We start from the raw sequence: 20,487 nt of genomic DNA, 5'->3' as shown, positions 1-20,487 counted from the left end.
TCTTCATAGCTTGAGAAATCTGTTTGGGGATCAAACACAAGACAAGAATGAAAAAGCAGGGAAACAAAAGGCTCGCTTCCGTGCCCTTGTGTTTGACTTCCCAGGGTTTTAATTGCCAAGAGCTGCCCTGGGAGCCAGCTGGCTGCAAAAGGATACAGATCTCGAGGAAGAGAAGAAGGGCTGCCTTTTTTTCCACTTTTTTGATACTTTCCTGTGGGAGATGCAGCTTTATAATACTTTTTCCCCTCTAAAGGTGAATTATCATATGTAGGTCCTTGCTTCCTCAGTTTCTCCACCTGCCATTACAGCTCCTGCTGTTATTCTTGTACTGCCTACAGGAGTTAACCTGTCTCAGACCAGCAAGTTTGGAGCCCAAATTGTGCCTCTGTTCTGGAGTTTTTCTGCTTGGAGCAAAAATATAAGGCTTTATAAGAAAGGGAAATACAGTAGGTGCTTCAACTTGTAAACCCAAGTGCACCAAGAGGTTTACATGCCCATGCTGATGCACACAGAGACAACACTGGTTAGACCACACCTTGAGTACTGTGTCCAGTTCTGGGGCCCTCCATTCAAGAAAGATGTTGAGATGCTCAAATGTGTCCAGAGAAGAGCAACAAAGCTGGGGAGGGATCTGGAGCACAGCCCTGTGAGGAGAGGCTGAGGCAGCTGGGGTTGCTTAGCCTGGAGAAGAGGAGGCTCAGGGGAGACCTTATTGCTCTCTACTACCTGAAGGGAGGTTAGCCAGATGGGGGTTGGTCTCTTCTCCCAGGCAACCAGCACCAGAACAAGAGGACACAGTCTCAAGCTGTGCCAGGGGGAAATCTAGGCTTGATCTTATGAAGAAGTTCTTCCCGGAAAGAGAGACTGGCCATTGGAATGTGCTGCCCGGGGAGGTGGTGGGGTTGATGTCCCTGGAGGTGTTTAAGAAAAACCTGGATGAGGCACTTGATGCCATGGTCTGGTTGATTAGATAGGGTTGGGTGGTCAGTTGGACTTGATGGTCTTTGAGGTCTCTTCTAACCTGGTTGATTCTGCAATCAGACCCACCAGTGTGAGGCCTGGGAGCAGGCTGGACAATCCCAGCTTTGCTGCCAAAACTTCACTTGAAAGGGGGGTGGGGGGGGCGGTGGTGGAAGGAAAAAAAGGGACAGCTTTAAAACTACAAAAATCCTACAGCATGGCCTATTTGGCAGGGTCATTGTCTGCATCTCGACGTGAGCTACCTGCAGCACGTTAATTGGTATCCCTTGGTAGCTGAGGATTTGGCCTCAGCCCTGCATGTAATTACAAGCCACACACAGAAGGACACAGGCAGCTAATGAACTCCTGCCAAACTCTGGCTCCGCTTCTGCCGAGGTTTTGAAGTCCTTTGGGCTTTCAGCGTTTTTGTGTAGGGGAGCCCTGTGAAAAGGCATCCAATCACTCCTTTGACAGCCTGCAGAAAAAGGGGGTTGGTTTGTTGAATGAATAACTCCTCTCCCTCCAAAGTCCCAGCTGAGAACTGGAGCATCTATAGGCGCCTTTCTCAGCAGAGCAGTAAATAGGCTGGAAAACAGAGGACACAACCCCCCTACGAGCTGCCTGAGCTCCTGCCCCGCTGGCTGGAGCCAGTGGGCTCCAGTTGCCACGATGGGCTGCAAGAAAAGAAACTATTTCCATTAAAAAAAAGAAGAAGAAAAAGGCCTTCAAAACAGCCCCACCGATGCTCTAGGCTTTTTCCCAAGCCTCAAAGAGTTCAAAAGGGAGGTTGTGCAGAGTGGGTTGCAGCAAGTTGCATGGCTCTGTGTTGTGAGGGGGGGGTAGCCAGAGGGGGTTTTGGAAGGTTTCTGCCCCTTTCTGTGGCCTGCCAGTGTCTGAAGGGGGCTTACAGGAAAGCTGGGAAGGGACTTTTGAGGGTGTCAGGGAGTGATAGGACTGGGGGGAATGGGAAAAAACTAGAAATGGGTAGATTCAGATTGGATGTCAGGAAGAAGTTCTTCCCCATGAGGGTGGTGAGACCCTGGCACAGGTTGCCCAGGGAGGTGGTGGAAGCCTCATCCCTGGAGGTTTTTCAGGGCAGGCTGGATGTGGCTGTGAGCAACCCCCCATGGCAGGGGGGTTGGAACTAGATGATCCTTGAGGTCCCTTCCAACCCTGATAATTCTATGATTCTTTGATTTTGGGGGAGGTAGGTTTTGATGATGGTGGATTTAGAAAGCTGTGATTTTTTTTGTTTGGGTTGTTTTTTTTGTGTGTGTTTTCGTTTGTTTAGGGGTTTGGGAGGTTTTTTGTGTGTTTTTTGTTGGTGTGTTTTTTGTTGGTGGGTTTGGGTTTTTGTTGTTTTGGGGTTTTGTTTGGGTGTTTGTTTTGGGGTGTTTTTTGGTGGATTTGGGATTTTCTTTAGGGTTGGTTGGTTTTTTTTGGTGGATGCTTTGTTGCTAGGATTGATTTCGAGCCTGAGCCATTCTCCTCTTTTTACATCTTGAGGTGACAAAGGGAGTTGTGGCTGAAATAAAGCCAATTGCCATGAAAACCTGTGATTTTTTTTTTTTTCAGGCAAACATACCAGGTGGGTTTCATGACAGTGCCATGGTGAAGAGGAATAATGCAACTTGGCATGAAGCCCTAAACAAAAAAACAAACCCAAACAAAGCCCAAACCCAGAAAAAAAGGGGAGACAGAAGAGCCTTTGTCCAAATTAACTACAATAAAGGGAAAAAAGGGACTGCTATTCCCTTGGGCTTCTTTAACCTTCCTTCCCTCCCCCCCCCCAATTTATTCACATGTTCTTTGACAGCAGGGCACAGTTACTGGGAGGCTGGAAAGGGAACTGGGAGTTAGCAAGTTTTGGTTCTAAAAAGCCTGGTACTCTCTGTGTCCCTTAAGTCAGTGTGAATAGAGACTTGGCCATTGCCTGTGCATTTGGGTGCCTGCCTGACTTACACCATCCCTTAAGGAAAGTGGTCTAGGAAATGCCCACTGCAGCCACTGTGGGGAAGCCTGGGCCATGCGTGGGAAAGGCTGTTGTGACACTGGGTTTGATGAGGTGGCTGTGCCGCTGAAGGTGCTTGCCACTGAAGTAGCCCTGTGGGCAGCGAGGCGGCAGCATGGCTAAGGCAGCAGCTGATGGATCTCTGCCCTCCCCAGCAAATTCTCCCCTCCCTGTAGTGCAAAGGTGTTTTAATTAGGAGCATGATTGATTTATATTGCTCTCTACAGCTACCTGAAGGGAGGTTGTAGCCAGGAGGGGGTTGGTCTCTTCTCCCAGGCAACAGTGACAGAACAAGAGGACACCGTCTCAAGTTGTGCCAGGGGAGGTTTAGGCTTGATCTTACAAAGAAGTTCTTTCCAGAAAGAGAGATTGGCCATTGGAATGTGCTGCCCAGGGAGGTGGTGGAGTCGCTGTCCCGGGAGGTGTTCAAAAAGGGATTGGATGTGGTTTAGTAGGCATGAGGTCTTGGGTGACAGGTTGGACTTGATGATCTTTAAGGTCTTTTCCAACCTTATTGATTCTATGATTTATTTGTTTTAAATATTACCAGTGAGTTCATACTCTGGCAGGGCATCTGGACTTGATCTTCAGAGGTCCCTTCCAACCCCTACCACTCTGTGAGTCTGTGTATCATGCACTGCTAGGCATTAAGGTGCCTCTCTACTGCTGTTAAAAGTCCAGGAGGAGGAGAGCAGTGATAATCTTAGACCTTTTTAACCCCCTGGTGCACAGGCAAAGTCCCTAAAGCTCTGCTCTAGGGATGGTTGAGATCAAACCCCTGCTGCTTGAAGGCCCTTTGAGTCATTTCCACCTGTGCTCAGGGTTTTTTCCTTGCCTTTCAGCACTGTGCATGGTGCGTTATATCCTGGAAACGCCACCAAATCCTGACTACTGAGGGGGAAAAGTTTCATTTCCAGTTAATCAAGGGAGTTGTGTAATACCATTTGCTCCTGGGGAACTTCCAGAGAAAAAAGAAAGGAAGGGGGGTGGGTGGGGGCATGGCGAGGGGGCTATTATATAAAGCAAGTCTATTAAGAGGAAATAAATTATGAATTATAAGTGATTAGTGAACTTTTAAGGAAGAGGTCAAAAGTGCTTTTGGTCTACAAACTTTCTGAGCTTTCAGTGCTTGTATTTGGTTTCAGAGTTACAACCTGGCCATATTTATGCAGGTGGCTGCTGCTTCACATCTGAAGAAGGATTTTTGCCTTTACAATAGGGTGCATTGACAGAAGTGGGTCGGGAAGCTATTAAACAACAGGCTTCTGGATGCAGCTTCTACCACCTCCTGGACAGGGGCAGTTGCTTCCCAAAATGTGCTTCATTACAGCTGCAGTGCCTGGCTGGGATGCTCTGGGAAGAGGGAGAGGAAACTTGGGAAGTTCGACAGATACTTTTTTGTTTTGGTAAGGTGCTTGATGCTGATCAGGTGAACTGGTTTTATTTTGGTTTCAAAAGCTTTGCACCTTTATCAGTCTTAACAATAACTGAGGTGATTTAGTTGACTGTGTTGTGTTGGCTGCAGTTTCCTATTTCCATTCATTCTTGTTTGGGTTCGATGATCTTAAGGTCTTTTCCAGCCAGATGATTGTATGAAAACAAAGCCTACAGCCCACAAAACTTTCCTCTGGAATAGAGGTTGATGGAGCAAAAGAGGTTTGGTATTACAAGGGGAAATTTCGGTGTTCACACAGCCAATGTGCACCAGGGGATGGTGTGAATGAAGGGGAGCAGCAGCTTGGCTCACCTTTACTTCAGGTTGGAGGAAACATCCTCCTCCTCTACTCTACCCCGCTGACACCACACCTTGTGTCCAGTTTGGGGCTTCCCAGCTTGAGACAGGCAGTGATCTTCTGGAGAGACTCCAACAGAGATCTATGAGGATGATTTGGGGACTTGAACATCTCTCCTGTGAAGAGAGACTGAGAGCCCTTGGGCTGTGAAGGCCAAGAGGGAATCTGATTAATATCTGTAAATATCTGAGGGGTGGGATTCAAGATGAAGGTGCCAGGCTCTTTGGTGGTGTCCAGTGATAGGACAAGGAACAACAGGTACGAGCTTGAACAGAGGAGGTTCCACCTGAACATGAGAAAAAACTTTTTTACTGTGAGGGTGATGGAGTCCTGGCCCAGGCTGCCCAGAGAGGTTGTGGAGTCTCCTTCTCTGGAGAACTTCAAAACCCACCTGGATGCCTTCCTGTGCAACCTGCCCTGGGTGATGCTGCTTTGGCAGGGAGGTTGGACTCTATGATCTCCAGAGGTCCCTTTTTCCTTCTGTTCCTGTGGAACCTCCTCTGCTCCAGCTTGCACCCATTGCCCCTTGTCCAGTCATTGGGTATCACTGAGCAGAGCCTGGCTCCATCCTGCACATCTTTATAAATACAAGTGAGGTCACCCCTCAGGCTGCTCTTCTCCAGGCTAAAGAGCCCCAGCTCCCTCAGCCTTTCCCATTGCTCATGTCTTTTATATTCCCCCTCTCCATCTTTGCTAATCTGTCTTAAATCTGTTTTACCCCACAAATGCAGAGTTTTGTGGCTTGGACAAGAACTTTTGTTCTTATTAATGCATTTTTTGGGTATTAAAAATACAAGTGCACTTCAATATAAAGCTGTTTTAATACATCAGTTCATGCCAAACTCCTAGGAGGAACAACTTCACACACTTCTCTAAATTCCCTTCTCCTCTTTCCTTCTTTCTATGTGGTGGGTACCTCTGGAAATAGGTAACAGGTACACTCTAAAAACAGCATTTCTTCCCAGCACAACCAGTGGCTGCAGTCCTGTTCACCTGGAGCTCTTGGAGCACGGGGTTGGCATGTTGTTGTGCTTCAGCCCCAGGAGGAAACATTTCTACCCAGATTTCAAATCTAGAGAAATTTGCAGAATGTGAGAATAATTTGACATTTTGGTTTGAAGTATCTGTGGCCAAGAAGAGCCTTTTGTGATAGTGTTCTTCCAGGATTTTTGGGTCAGTAAGTGTGTGTTTGGGCAGCAGGTAAAGACACCCCTCATTCCTGCCAGCACTACTGGTTCCTTTCAGAGGCACTTCTCAAATTCTTTTGCAGCTTTGGGGCTCTCAATGTTAAAGAGTTCTCCATGTAGAAGATGAATATTCTTGGCTTTCTTCTCTGCTGTTGCAGAGCTGAGAAGGCATTTTGCTCAGTGTTCCTGAATAACCAGTTCCTATGTCAAAACAAACAAACTAAAAGAATACCCAAAATGCAAGAACCCAGCAAATATCACCTTCTAGGTCAAAATGAAGCTGTCTCTGCCCCCTAGCAAGTCACAGAATCGTAGAATGTTAGGGGTTGGAAGGGACCTCCAGAGATTGAGTCCAACCCCCCTGCCAAAGCAGGATAACCCAGGGCAGGTCACACAGGAATGCATCCAAGTGGGTTTGGGAAGTCTCCAGAGAGGGAGACTCTGCAGCTTTCCTTGTCCTGTCCTTGGGCACCACCAAAAAGAGCCTGGCACCTTCATCTTGACACACCCCCCCTCAAATATTTATAGACATTGATCAGATTCCCTTTCAGCCTTCTCTTCTCCAGGCTAAACAGCCCCAGGTCCCTCAACCTTTCTTCATAGGAGAGATGTTCACAGCCTGCAGTTACCCTCGTTGCTCACCACTGGACTCTCTCCAGCAGATCCCTGTCTTGAGCTGGGAAGCCCACAATTGGACACAGTATTGCAGGGCAGAGTAGAGGACGAGGAGAACCTCCCTTGACCTTCTGGACACACTTTTCTTAATGCACCCCAGGATTCTGTTGCAGTTGGTGGGCCTAAAACTGGAGAGGTTTATATTGAAGTTCCTATGGTTTGGCTGGAATATAACTCCTAACAATAACAACATGGACTGGAATGTCACCCGCTTGATAGGAAGGGCATCAGACAGATTGGCATAAGGAGGTGAAAAAGGTTAATGTGAGTTACATGGGAGAACCTACAGCAAGTTGATAAATGAATTTGGGTCTTGTTTTGGGGGAAATCAACCCATTGTGCCCTAGGTCTTCATTCAAGCAGGTCAAATCAGAGAAATGCAGCACAGGCTGATCCTTGTTCATGGAGTCGGTACTCTTAAAGCACAAGTAGCTGTTCAACAGTAAAGTCTGGGGTTTGTTTGTGTGTTTGGGAGAATTTCTATCCTCTTGTGTTTGTGTAGCTGAGAGCAGTGGAACTGTAATAGAGTTGAATGGGAATCTGTTTGGCAAACAAAGATATTAGGTGTGTTTCCAAAATACAGGCAGATGCACACAGCAGCCTTCTGGACTGCTGGAACCAAGGTGAGGAACGAGTAAGACTGAGCATGCAACGGCATAACAGGGTTGATGGTACCCTTATTTCTGACATTAGCTTGCTTGTTCCCAGGGAACATCTGGGCCTGAGTATCTAGATCCAGCCAAAAACCATTGGGAAAGAGGCACATCATCACTGCTTTCAAGACTGTCAAAAATTCCAGCCCAAAGGCTCAATCCATTCTGTAGTGAGATCCTTCTCGTGGCTGGGCTGTGGATCAGGTGCCTTGGGGCTAATTTTGGCTGACCAAGCAGCTACCACTCTTTCTACCACTCATTTGGTGGTGCTGGTGCAGAATCAGGCCTTAGTGTGAAAGGCAGCATATGCCTGACAGGATGGAATTGTGGAAATACTTCTATTCTTTGTTATTGTTTTCTTTCTCTCTCTCTCTCTCTCTAAATATATATATAATGTGTGTATATGTATATATGTGCGTGTGTCTATGCACACACACACACACATATATATATACATAAAATGTCACATGGCTTCAAGAGATATTGACTCTTGAAGCAGCTGCCAAGGCTGATCTGCAGTGCTGCAATTCCTCTGTCCCTGCTGAGGAAAGGCTGAGGGAGCCTGGAAGAGACTGAAGGGTGACCTCATTCATGCTTATAATGATGTGCAGGGCAGTGTGGGGATGTCCAGTGACAGGACAAGGGGCAATGGGTGCAAGCTGGAACAGAGGAGGTTCCACATAAACAGAAGGGAAAACTTTTCCCCTGTGAGGGTGCCAGAGCCCTGGAACAGGCTGCCCAGAGAGGCTGTGGAGTCTCCTTCTCTGCAGACATTAAAAACCCACCTGGATGCATTCCTGTGTGATCTGCTCTAGGTGATCCTGCTTTGGCAGGGAGGTTGGAGTGGATGATCTTTCCAGGTCCCTTCCAAGCCCTAAAATTCCATGATTCTGTGTGAAGAAGCCAACTGCTAAAGCCCCAATAAAAGCCCTACCGTAGGCTAATCTAGATTTTTACGCATTGTAAACTATGTACAAATACCATAAACCCTGTAAGGTTTTTATGTACCCAGGATCAGCCACTAAGTACTTCAAATAGAAACCTCCTCTCTTGCAGGTACCCAAATATTTACAGAGCCTGTCTTGAATGAGGAATTAGATCCCCCCCTGCTCAGCCCTGCCAAATTGTTTAATGGTCTTTTTCACTTCTTAAGCTCGATGCCTAATCTACCGAAACCTTAAAACCACACCCAGGGCCCGGACACTGGCAGCCAAGCACATCACCAGAGTTCTTGCTAGAAGATTACCATTGCTTTGTTGAGATGAGCCAGCAACATCTCACTGACCTGCAAGGGTTGAAAGGAGAAAAATTTAGGGGAGGAGGGGGGCAAAGCCAACCTCTATCAAAACCAAGCATGAAAAAAACCCCAAGGCTGTGATGGTGTTTAATTTGGTGCAAAGGTGAAGGCTGGGTTGGGAAGATGAGAACTCCACGGATGGGTCACTGCAGAGAGGCCTCTTCGCCTCCTGCTCCCTGTGCGGCTTCTCCGATGGGTGGCCAAGTGGAAGCATAGCCTCGTTTTTAAGGTTGTTGGGGTTTTTTTCCCCCATTAAATCTGCACAAGCACTGACTTTTCAAAGACTCCCAAGATTCAAAAGTCCTGTGCCCAACACACAGAGCCCTTTCTTCTGCCTTTGAATTTTTATGCACGTTTCAAGCTGGCCAGAGAGAGAGAGAGAGAGCACACATGGGGGTTTTGCGAGGGGCTTTGTTTAGCCTTGGTGGTGGGGTTTTAGCTTTCAGGCTGCCAGCCTTCTTGGGATTATGGAGTATTAATTGGCTCTTAATAAAGGTGCTGACCATAGAAAGGATTTTTTTTTTTGCCTTGGTGCTTGATTTCCAGACTAGATTTGCTTTATTAAATGGAAAGACAAATAAATGTAAAGCCTGCCCTGAAATATCTTTGCATAGGACACCAGCGGCTTAGAGGTCACCGAGTCACTTGGACTTCCTCCCAACAAAAGCAAGATAATTTTTCAGTGTCCAGCCCCACGGCATCCCGTGGTGCTTCACACAATTCGTTAGTGTCCACACCTGCTCAGAGTGGGGCTCAAGCCCGGTTGGATGGGGCAGGATCAGTCCCCGAGAGATTTCTGCTATGCTCGTGGTTTGGAGCCCTGTTTGATCTCCTACTGCCTTGTTAGATAAAAGCATGTGGTTGGGATTTCCTTGTTCTGTTATTAAAGCAAAAATTCCCCTCTATAGAAAGGGGGGAAAAAATGCTTCACCTTGTGAAGGGTGTTGCAGTTTGGAAGGTAGTCTGGGCTGCATTCACCATTTTTTTTAAACATTGGAATAAGCAAGTCCCTTTGTTCTGTGCTTTAATTTCCTCTGCTGTGAGATAGGAGTAACAGTTTCTGAGGATGCACCAGGCTTGACTTCGCACCCTGGGCTATGCTCCATAGGCTACTGTGTAACAAACCCTACAAGGAGAGGCTGAGGGAGCTGGGGTTTCTTAGCCTGGAGAAGAGGAGGCTCAGGGGAGACCTTATTGCTGTCTACAACTGCCTGAAGGGAAGTTGTAGCCAGGTGGGAGTTGGTCTCTTCTCCCAGGCAAGCAGCAACAGAACAAGAGGACACAGTCTCCATTGTGCAGTGGGAAGTTTAGGCTTGATCTTAGAAAGAAGTTCTTCCCAGAGAGATTGGCCATTGGAATGTGCTGCCCAGGGAAGTGGTGGAGTCACCATCCCTGGAAGTGTTTAAAAAGGGACTGGATGAAGCACTTAGTGCCATGGTTTGGTTGATTAGGTAGGGTTGGGTGATTGGTTGGACTTGATCTTGGAGGTCTCTTCCAGCCTAGGTGATTCTGTAATTCTCAGTATTATGGAGGATGTGAGACCCTGCTACAGTGCTACTAAAGACACTGCAGTAGGTCTGTTCAAGTAGGTGAGTCATAGTCACAAACAGTGGCCAAATTGGGAGTATTTTTGGAGAAGAGTAACCATCCCCCAAATCAGTGTTTGGTTGCTTTTTTCCCTGCTGTGCATGACTGTAGCTCACTTCCATGCAAACCGCTGTTTGTTGCCATTGTCTGAGATGCACCTGGATAGTTTTGTGGGCAGGGATGGGAAGCGCTGGAGCTTGAGAACTTAACACCTTTATTGGGGTTCAGGTATTGCATTCATAGCTACAGTGACTAGCTGCAGTGACTTGCATAATCCAAATTTCCTGTTAAAACTCTGGGGCAGAAGAGGTGATGAGGCCCAGATGTACCATCTTCATGGTACCTTCTTCACCCTACCCTGCTTGCCTTCATTTCCGTTGGTGTGTGGGCTGTAGCCCCACTTCTGGATAGCCTTTGCCTGTGGCAGATTTCCTGATGTGAATAATGTCTCTGTGGCATTTTACTGGGGGATCCCAAAGGCATCTCTCTCTGCATTTAATTTTCTGTTCCAAAGTTCCCTCTGTGGTGTTTTTTCTGCACAACCTGTTCTCTGCAGCCTTCTTGGCACTGCCACATTCTGCTGTGGAGAACCTGCTTGCCAACAAAAAAAGAAAAGAAAAGAAAATGTAGGTCACCTAGGCAATCTTTATTCCAAGAAATAGCCTTGTGGAAGAAGGCCCATCTTCAGCACCATTTCTTTATTATTCATCAGGGGCTGGGGGCTTCTCTTCCTTGGGTAATTAGGGCTGAAAGAGCAGAGCCTTTTGCCCAGCCCATGAAATCAAAGGCGTGTTATGTCTTCTAGGTAATAAACATTCAGCTATGGAGAGCATCTTTGTGTTTCTCAGGTTAAAAGAAAAGGGAAGAGGCAGGGAAGGAAAAAAAGAAGGTGGGGGGGGAGAGAAAAAAGGTAGGGAAGAAAGCAAAAGGGAAATAAAAGAGGGAAGGGAAGGGAAGGGAAGGGAAGGGAAGGGAAGGGAAGGGAAGGAAAGGGAAGGGAAGGGAAGGGAAGAAGATGGGAAGAAGATGGGAAGAAGATGGGAAAGGAAGGGAAGGGAAGAAGATGGGAAGAAGATGGGAAGGGAAGAAGATTGGCAGGGAAGAAGAATAAAAAGGAAGGGAAGGGGGAAAGGAAGGGAAAGGGGGATAAGGGGAGGGAAAAAAGAGAAGGGGGAAAAAAGGAAGAGGGGGAAGAGAAGGGAAAGAAAAGGAAGGGAAGGGGAAAAAAGAGAAGGAAAAAGAAGGGGAAAAAAAAGGGGGAAGACAATAAAAAAAAGGAAGGAAAGTGTCAAAAGCAAAAATGGGAATCTGAGGTTAGTGTTTTGCTGGAAAAATGTCAAGGCTTGATTGGCAATCTCCCCCTAAACCACAAGTTTGTAGGGGAGAAAACAAAACCATTGGATTTTTTTTTATTATTATTATTTTTAGATATTTTTTTTTTAGGCTCTGCCTATGTGAGCTTTAAGAAATGTTACAGCATCTAGGTCAACTCAGCTGTGGCAAGCTGTACACAGAATGGAAACACGGAAACACTACCCCACGCTGTTCAATGAACGAAGGGGAAGCGAATCTTTATTAGTCCTGGGTTCACATGATCTATAGGAACACTATTGTCTTCCCCCCCCCCTTTTTTTTCCTTTATTTAAAGCTAGTTTTAAGCTTTCAGATGTAGGGGTGTTGTTTTTTTTTTATTGTCTGTGGGAACATGTGTTTTACAGGCCTGTCATGTGAAAGCCATTAACAAGAGGAACTGGAGAAATAACAATAAGCCACGTAAACCGTGGTGTGGCTGCTCCCCGAGTTCAGCTGCGGGGCTGCCGCTTCCAGCGCGCCTGAAACCGGAGCATGCCCAGCGGCCTTAGCTCTTCTCCTGCCATTTTTCATTGGGAACCTTAAGGGGGTTGTTGGTGTTTCTTTTTTAAATGGCCACATTAATATCGGATTGTTGGCGTCAGAGGGCCTGAGTTTGGGGGCCAGGCTGGCTAGGCGTCAAAATGGTTAAGTAGCGGAATGAAGACTGGAAAGAGTCACCAGAGATCACAGAGTCACACAGGATGGGCTGTGTTGGGAGGGACCTCCAAGGGGCAGCCAATCTAACCCCCTCTGCAGTCAGCAGGGACATCCTCCACTAGATCAGGTTGACCAGAGCCCTGTTGAGCCTCACCTCAAATATCTCCAGGGATGGGGCAACCACCTCCCTGAGCACCCTATTCCAGTGTTCCACCACCTTCATAGTAAAGAACTTCTTCCAAACATCCAGTCTAAATCTGCTCTTCTCTTGTTTGATGTAATTGCCCCTCATCCTGTCACTGCAGGCCTTTGCAAACAGTCTCTCTCCATCCTTTTAGCCTTCTTCAGGTACTCTTAGGTTTCCCTGGAGCCTTCTTTTCTCCAGGCTGAACACCCCCAGCTCCCTCAGCCTGTCCTCATAGCAGAGGTGCTCCAAACCCCTGATCATTTTGTGGCCCTCCTCTGGACCTGCTCCATTAGGTCCATGTCCTTCCTATATTGAGGGCTCCTATGATGTCTGATTTTATTTACCAAATCTGAGCTGGGCAGGCACTTCTGAAACCTTTCCTTGCTTGTCCACATGCATGGTGGAAACCATCCTGTCCTGCCAAGCACTGTGGAGCCCAGTGCTTGAAATTAACCTGGTTCCTGAGGTTTTAGAGAGGATCTGTAGCTCCCCAAGCCTGAACTACCTGAAGAAGTAGTTCCAGAAGTTTTTAGAGAGGATCTGTAGCTCCTGAAACCTGAACTACCTGAAGGGGGCCTACAGGAAAGCTGGAGAAGGGCCTGTGGTGATCGGACATAGGACAATGTTTTGAAACTAGAGCAGGGTGGATTTAGATTAAACATTAGGAAGAAACTCTTTACTAAGAGGCTGTTCAGACACTGGAATGGGTTGCCCAAAGAATCTGCGAATGCCTCATCCCTGGAAGTGATTGAGGCCAGGCTGGATGAGGCTTTGAGTGACTTAGGCTAGGGCAAGGTGTCCCTGCCCATGTGTCAGGGGGATCGGTACTGGATGATCTTCAAGATCCTTTCCAACCCAACCCCTCTGTGATTCTATGATCTGAAAGGGGTCCTGAGTGGTGGCCTTGGCCACTCTTGGGAGGCTTCAGGTCTGTGTTTGGTTGCCATTGCTCAAAGACAATGATATTTTCATTTTTCCTGGGATTAAGAAAACCCTCCAAGAATCCTGGATCAGCAAACCCATTAGCATGCAGGAAAAGGCCTGGATTAGGTGAACCTATTAGTATACAGTTAAAGGGAGCCAAACTGGATTATGCAATGTGAAATACAGATGGTGGTTCACGTGGAAAATGAGGAACATGGTTCTGATGCCACTTTTAACTACCTGGATGGTGTACTCTTGCTAATTAATTACATCTAGTAGATCGTCATTGCTACAAAGGTACCATGGACAAATTTGGGTCAAACCCAAGAACACTCATTTATTTATTTATTTATTTATGTCCTTGTTATTTTTTATTACTTTTTTTTTTTCAGAAGGAAAATCCCTCTGATGTCTTAGGCTTCTAGCTGTGTAAACAAACCCACATATACTTAAGCGAGTTAGTGGTTGACAGATAGTCCCTAGTGCTTTCTGTAGCTTCTGGATGGGTGTGAGACCTGTTGTCTTGGCCCAAGGACAGCTTGAACCACTGTGCATTTGTTTTCTCCTTACCTGGGTTTCGCTCTGCGAGTGGGAGGAGGGTTTCCTGTACCTTGTGGTTTGTGATTTACTCAGAGTGTGGGTTTCAGGGAATGTGGGGCTTGTTTTGGTGGGGATGGGACTGCTCCTCTCTGTGATGGGCTTAAGGGCAAAGATGGATGGGGAAGCTGAGGCAAAGGGAAGAAAGGTGCCCTGCCCAAGGTAACATCATGTCTGGGAAAGCTCCTTCTGGGTTTGAGGCAATGCTGTATTTCCCTGGGAAACTTTGAATACAGTTACAGATGTGCAGTAATTTTGAGATGTCCCCTAAAAGGTGTGTCCTAACCCATCATCACCCTGCAATTTTGAGCAGGTCTGCCTTATGCTTTGCCAACTGTCCAGCCAAGCTGTGCAGATCTGCAGATGTTAGGGGTTGGAAGGGACCTCTGGAGGTCATCGAGTCCAAGCCCCCTGCCAGAGCAGGACCAGAGAGTCTAGCACAGGTTGCACAGGAACACATCCAGGTGGGTCTTGAAAGTCTCAAGAGAAGGCAGACTCCACAACCTCTCTGGGCAGCCTGTTCCAGTGATCTGTGACCCTCCCAGTGAAGTAGTTCCTCCTCTTGTTGAGGTAGAACCTCCTGTGCTGTAGTTTATATTCATTACCCTTTGTCTTCTGCAAAGCACCATTTAAAAACACATTTTGAGTGGCTTTATGGTGATTAAAGGTGAATAGGCTCTGACGGGAGGTCAGCAGCTCATGTGAATGGGCTGGTTGGGTTGGTGCTCAGCCTTCTCTTGCATATGGATGAGTCAAGTATGGGTGTCCCACAGCTGCTCAAAACACATAGTTGTGTGGCATTAGTAGGTACAAACAGACAGATACCCTGTAAATAGAGAGAAGAGGGAGCCAGGGAAGGCTTCGGAGGCATAAAAAGAATGGGGATGGAGTGGAGCTGGGCTGACCAGGTAGGAGAAATTGTTCCTGATACTCGATCCTGCAGTGTTTGTTTGCACAGCTCGGGGCTGCCCGGCCTTGGGGCACTGGGCAGAGAGCATTGGGCCCTCCCGGGAGGCAAGTGCCAGATTCGTTTTCATGGCTTTTTGCAGAGGGATTGCTTCAGGGGTCCATTCCTGTAAGTTAATATTTGCAATGCACAAGGCTTAACTGAAACCAGGCAGCGCAGACATCTGATAACCATAACAGTGGAGATGCTTTTCCCCCACAAGACCCACTTGGAAAAACAAATCCCAAAGCTTATCCCCTTTGGAAAGATAGCAGTGTGGAAAGAAAAGCATCAGGGGCGGTGCTGTATGGTGTGCAAGGGGGTTTCTAACTAGGGGGTTCTTTTGGTTCTTTTGGTGTCAGATGGTTGTGTTTGTCTGGATTGCTGATGGGTTTGGTTATTGTCTCTTTTCTAGCTGGGTTGCCCTTCCTCATCATTGAAACGAGCACAATCCAGCCCTACCAGCGGGGCTTCTATTGCGACGATGACAGCATCAGGTACCCCCTGAAGGCGATGGAGACCATCAACGATGCAGTGCTGTGTGCTGCAGGCATCCTCATTGCCATCCTCGCTGTAAGTCCTGCCTCTGAAATCTCCTCTCCTGTCCCTTTGGCATCCCCAGTGGCTTTTTGTCACTTCTTTGTTCAGAACTACAGAATCCCTTAGGTATCCCCAATGGCTTTTTTTGGTCACCTCTTTTTTGGGAATAACAAAATCATAGAATTGTCAGGCTTGGAAGGGACCTCAAGGATCATCTAGTTCCAAGCCCCCTGCCATCGGCCGGGACACCTCACACTACAGCAGGATGCTCAGAGCCACATCCAGCCTGGCCTGAAAAACCTCCAGGGATGAGGCTTCCACCACCTCCTTGGGCAGCCTGTGCCAGTGTCTCACCATCCTCATGGGAAAGAACTTCTTCCTACCATCCAATCTGAATCTCCCCACTTCCAGTTTTTTCATTGCCCCCAGTCCTATCACTGACTGACACCCTCAAAAGTCCCTCCCCAGCTTTCTTGTAGCCCCCTTCAGATACTGGAAGGCCGCAAGAAGGTCTCCTTGGAGCCTTCTCATCAGACTGAACAGCCGCAGCTCCCTCAGCCTGTCCTCATAGGAGAAGAGCTCCAGCTCTCTGATCATCCTCCTGGCCCTTCTCTGGACATGTTCCAGCACGTAATATGCTCTACAAAGAATTCTGTTTAAAAAAAAAAATTGAAAAATTGTAGAAGTTTTATCTCAGAAGTTTTGCCTTTTCTGCTTGAGCCTGAGGTTTTGCTGAAAGGCAGGTTTTTAAAAAGAAGTATCTTCCTTGAAATTCTCCATTTTTAATTGACAATTAACCAGGCTGGAAAAGACCTCAGAGATCATCAAGCCCAACCTATTACCTAATACCTAACACCTCATGACAACTAAACATGGCTTCAAGCGCCACATCCAATCCTTTTCTGAACACCTCCAGGGATGGTGACTCCACCACCTCCCTGGGCAGCACATTCCAATGGCCAATTGCTCTTTCTGGGAAGAACTTTCTCCTCACCTCTAGCCTAAACTTCCCTTGGCACAGCTTGAGACTGTGTCCTCTTGTTCTGTTGCTGGTTGCCAGGGAGAAGAGACCAACCCCCACCTGTCTACAGCCTCCTTTCAGGTAGTTGTAGAGAGCAATAAGATCTCCCCTGAGCCTTCTCTTCTCCAGGCTAAACAACCCCAGATTTGAGAAACAGCCTTTGGTTGCTGGCACCAACATCCTATTGGCACTGGGGCTTGAACACAGTCTCGCTGGTGCGTCCACCCTATCTGCCAAGGCTCGCGTCTCCTCTGTGATTGTTTGACTTCCCTGTGAGAGTGGAGCAATAAACATTTGCAAATGAAAGTTTGTAATGAGAGTAATGAGATTACTCTTGAAGGCTGTAAACAGGCCCAAAGCTGTTTGGGCAAGTCTGTGAGCTCCACAAGAGGGTTTTTTTCACCTTTCAGTACAAGTTCAGAGTAGAAACCAAAAGGCTCAAGTTGTCAGGAAGGACTTGGCATGGTTTGTACCTATTCAAATAACTTTGCCTATTTTATAAGGTTTAGAGACACAAAAAAAAAAGATACATCTTTTCAGCTAGCCAGTGCCTGGAAAAGTTTCACAGGTTAGTGTTAGATTTCTATGAGATTGTTATATTAGAGCCATTTAAAGAAGACAATTAAAACCTTCCACAGGGAGCATATTCCCAGAGTCCTCGCTATAAAAAGTAGTTAATGAATCACCTTTCCAATGCCTCCTCCTTTCTCTTTTCCTGCCAGCTTTCCTAGAGCTGTGCTAGAAAATGGTTGCAGGGTGAGAGATTTATATGGCAGCCAAAAAAGCTGAATCCAGCCCGTGGAGCTGAGCCTCCTCCTTATGCCAGCACTTATCTGCTGCTGGGACAGAAGGCAAGAGCTGCCTCCTGGGTGTTGGTTAAACACTTCCAGATGGAGATGAAATTCCCCTGTGAAAAGTACCTACCTTTTCCTTCTTACCTGCTGCCAGGACAGCTCAGGTGCTTTCCCAGAGACCTGCTTTTGGTCCTTCAGCTAGGAGAGGAGAAGATGAAGAGGTGAGGAGCACTTGTTGTCTTGGCTTTCATCTTCCCTCACAGAAGCAATGTCATGGGCACTAAGTATTTTAGCATAGCACAGTGCCTGCTTTGGTAATGCCCCGTCCTCAACCTTGCTGCTTTCTGATGGGAATATCTCCATCCTTTTCTTATCTCTCCATCATTTCCTGACAGCATACACTCACTTAGCAAATGAGGTCCCCAAAACTGCCTTGTTCCTCTTCACCCTCCCTCCCTCCTCAAAACAAGCCTGAAAGGTGCCAGACCCCCAATTCTATAAACACAGCCAAGTTTTACCCTGCAGGTGAATTACCCCTGAGTGTGGAAAAGCCATAAAAATGAAATGAAAAAGCCTCTCATTTTCACATTACTGCTGAAACTATCAGCACACTGGCTCCATGCAGAGTGTGCTTCTGATCAGTAATGAGGCTGTGGCAAATACAGGAGTTGGAAGAGAAACTGGAAACATAATCAGCTGCCTATGTGATCCATCAGCTTTCTGCCACCAAACAGCAGGTCAATTAAAAGGGAAAGAAAATCCCCACAGACTTAGATGTTTCTGCCCTGGTTTCACTGTGCCCACAACAAATGTAATTGGATAAGGTAAATTCGAAAGCTCAGTTATTTGCTGTGAAGTGATACAAATGGCTAACGAGGAATTGAAGCAACAGATTTCTTTGCTATGGCAGCCTGTGTGGAAAATTCAAGTCAGCCTGACCTCTCTTTTTTATTTCAGATGCAACCCAGATACCAGAATAGCATAATAGGAATTCCTTCCAAATCCACAAAGCACTGATTCCACTCCTTTTGCTCACAGTGTTTGCCTTTGGAAGGCAGGGCAGCGGTTCTGAGGACTTCCAGAGAGCTGGTGTTTGGGTTGGTGCAGCCAAAATTTCATGCCCTTGCTTTATGTGGTGTCATGGGCAGTCAAGCCTGGGGTAAAAAGGTCCAGGCCATATTTTACATGGCTTGAGGACACCCAGAGTGCTCATTAAGTAAATGGCAGAGGCGAAGACCTTTGCTTCCAACAGCATGTGAGAGGATATGCATTTGGTTTGAATACCTTTCTATTTACTGGCTTCAGGCAAATTTCCATGCAGATGGCCCTGGAGAGGCTCATGCCCCCCAGGGCTGTGCACTCTTACATCTCTCCTGACTGTTCTTCTTGCTGGGAGATGGGTAATTGGATGGGCACAGAAGCATGAAGATAGGCCCTGGGATGGCCAGGGGAAGGTGATACTTTCCTTCTCCTGAGCTTCATGTGGCATGGTGGTAGAAGCCCCATCCCCGGAAGTTTTTAGGGCCAGGCTTGATGTGGTTCTGAGCAACCTGATCTAGTATGAGGGATCTCTGCCCATGGCAGAGGGGTTGGAACTGGATGATTCTTGAGGTCCCTCTTAACCCTAAAAAAAAATCTATGATTCTGTGACAATGACCTGGGCAGTAGGTATTTCAGCATGGCTGAGCGGGGACTGGATTGAGAGCAGCCCTGAAGAAAAGGACTTGGGGGTGCTGCTGGATGAGAAGCTCAATGTGAGCCAGCAGTGTGCACTTGCAGCCCAGAAAGCCAGTCACATCCTGGGCTGCATCAAGAGAAGCATAGCCAGCAGGTCGAGGGAGGTGATTCTCCCCCTCTGTGACACCACTGCCATGGTACCCTGTGTCCCCACAACTGACAGCTCTGCAAAGTCTTTGAGAAACACCTAAGAACATGAATTTCTTAGCTGATGTAAGTTACACAGCTGGATGAGCTGGTTGTTCTGCAGTGTAAAGTGATAAACTTCAATGTGATTAGACACAGAGAACATTACACCCGAGGCATAAGTGATTAGAAAAGCTCTGAAAGTAATTACAGGCTAATTGGATTGCTGGAGATACCTTGTGAAATGGGCAGGACAACCAGAAGCCTGCAGAAGGCATTCACAGACAGAAAAGTTGTGCTGTTGGCTTCTCTTTGGGCCCATCCTTCTAAAACGTGCGTGTCAGTCCCCCAGGAGCTCTGCCCATCGCATAGGTGTGGCACAGGTGCCACGTGGGTGGCTCACAAGAAGTACAAGGCATTAAGAAGAGCTCCATAGCTTTAGGACTCCTTTTCTTTTTTCCAAGGTGTCCTCTCAGTCCATGCACATCTGTGCTGCATTAGTTTTTTCACAGTTTTGCTTTATCTGGGACAGCAGTGCCAAGAAAAGAAGCTTACCCAATTTTGAGCTTCTCATTAAGGTTGAGCCATGGGTTTAACTATGCAGGGGGAGTGCACGGCTGTCCAGCAGCATGTTACAAAGGGAATGGAGTCTCCAATTTACAATCTGCTACATGTGTGCAATTACCCAGACCACCAAGGGGGAGAGAAAAATATTAATCCCCAGACTTTTGTTGCTCCCATGTTTGAAACTGTCACATGCCTTTGCCCAAGCCAAGAGCCTCAGGCGTACGTGGATCTGTTCTGTGAGCTTGGAGTAACGGCACATCTGCCAGTATCAGATGTCATCCTTAATTCAACTCCTCTCCCCTCGGCAAAAGCCATGAGTCTTGAGACTTGTAGCTCTCCTTCTTGTGAGTTTAGGCTTTTGGGAGCCTCCATGTCACAGGATCACAGGATGTTAGGGGTTGGAAGGGACCTCCAGAGATCATCAAGTCCAAGCCCCCTGCCAGAGCAGGACCAGAGAATCCAGCACAGGTTGCACAGGAATGCATCCAGATAGGGCTTGAAAGTCTCCAGAGAAGGAGACTCCACAACCTCTCTGGGAGTCAGAGAGGACTAAGATAATGCTGGAGTGGGTTAGCTGCAGCTCCCCAGACAGCCCTTGGTGATGACCAGATCTCCAAGAGTAAATTTCAGAAGTGATAGCCCAAATGGTGGTGTGGCCACCCAAAGTATTTCTGTGCATGGCCATGGAGGGTTGTAGCTTGGTCTTTATTGTTGAGTCACGGAATCACAGAATGTTAAGGGTTGGAAGGGACCTTAAAAGATCATCCACTCCAACCTCCCTAACAGAGCAGGATCACCCAGGGCAGGGCACACAGGAATGCATCCTGGTGGGTTTAGAATGTCTCTAGAGGAGACTCCACAACCTCTCTGAGCAG

The 20,487-nt window shown here is 47.3% G+C and overlaps 1 protein-coding gene across 1 annotated transcript in view; it reads left to right on the top strand.

The window, feature by feature from the left end:
• PLPP3 (phospholipid phosphatase 3) overlaps positions 1–20,487 on the top strand; it is a 65,352-nt gene that overhangs the window by 19,019 nt on the left and 25,846 nt on the right. The window contains exon 2 of the mRNA XM_068140675.1: positions 15,243–15,400. Within this exon, the coding sequence (XP_067996776.1) occupies positions 15,243–15,400 (158 nt within the window). The remainder of the gene's footprint in view (positions 1–15,242; positions 15,401–20,487) is intronic.

This window comes from Melanerpes formicivorus, unplaced genomic scaffold (assembly GCF_026170545.1).
Source record: "Melanerpes formicivorus ecotype bairdi unplaced genomic scaffold, bMelFor1.0.p_v2 SCAF_7, whole genome shotgun sequence".
Lineage (NCBI taxonomy): Eukaryota > Metazoa > Chordata > Aves > Piciformes > Picidae > Melanerpes > Melanerpes formicivorus.
Note: the sequence above shows the minus strand (reverse complement) of the source record. Positions and strands in the feature narration are given on the sequence as shown.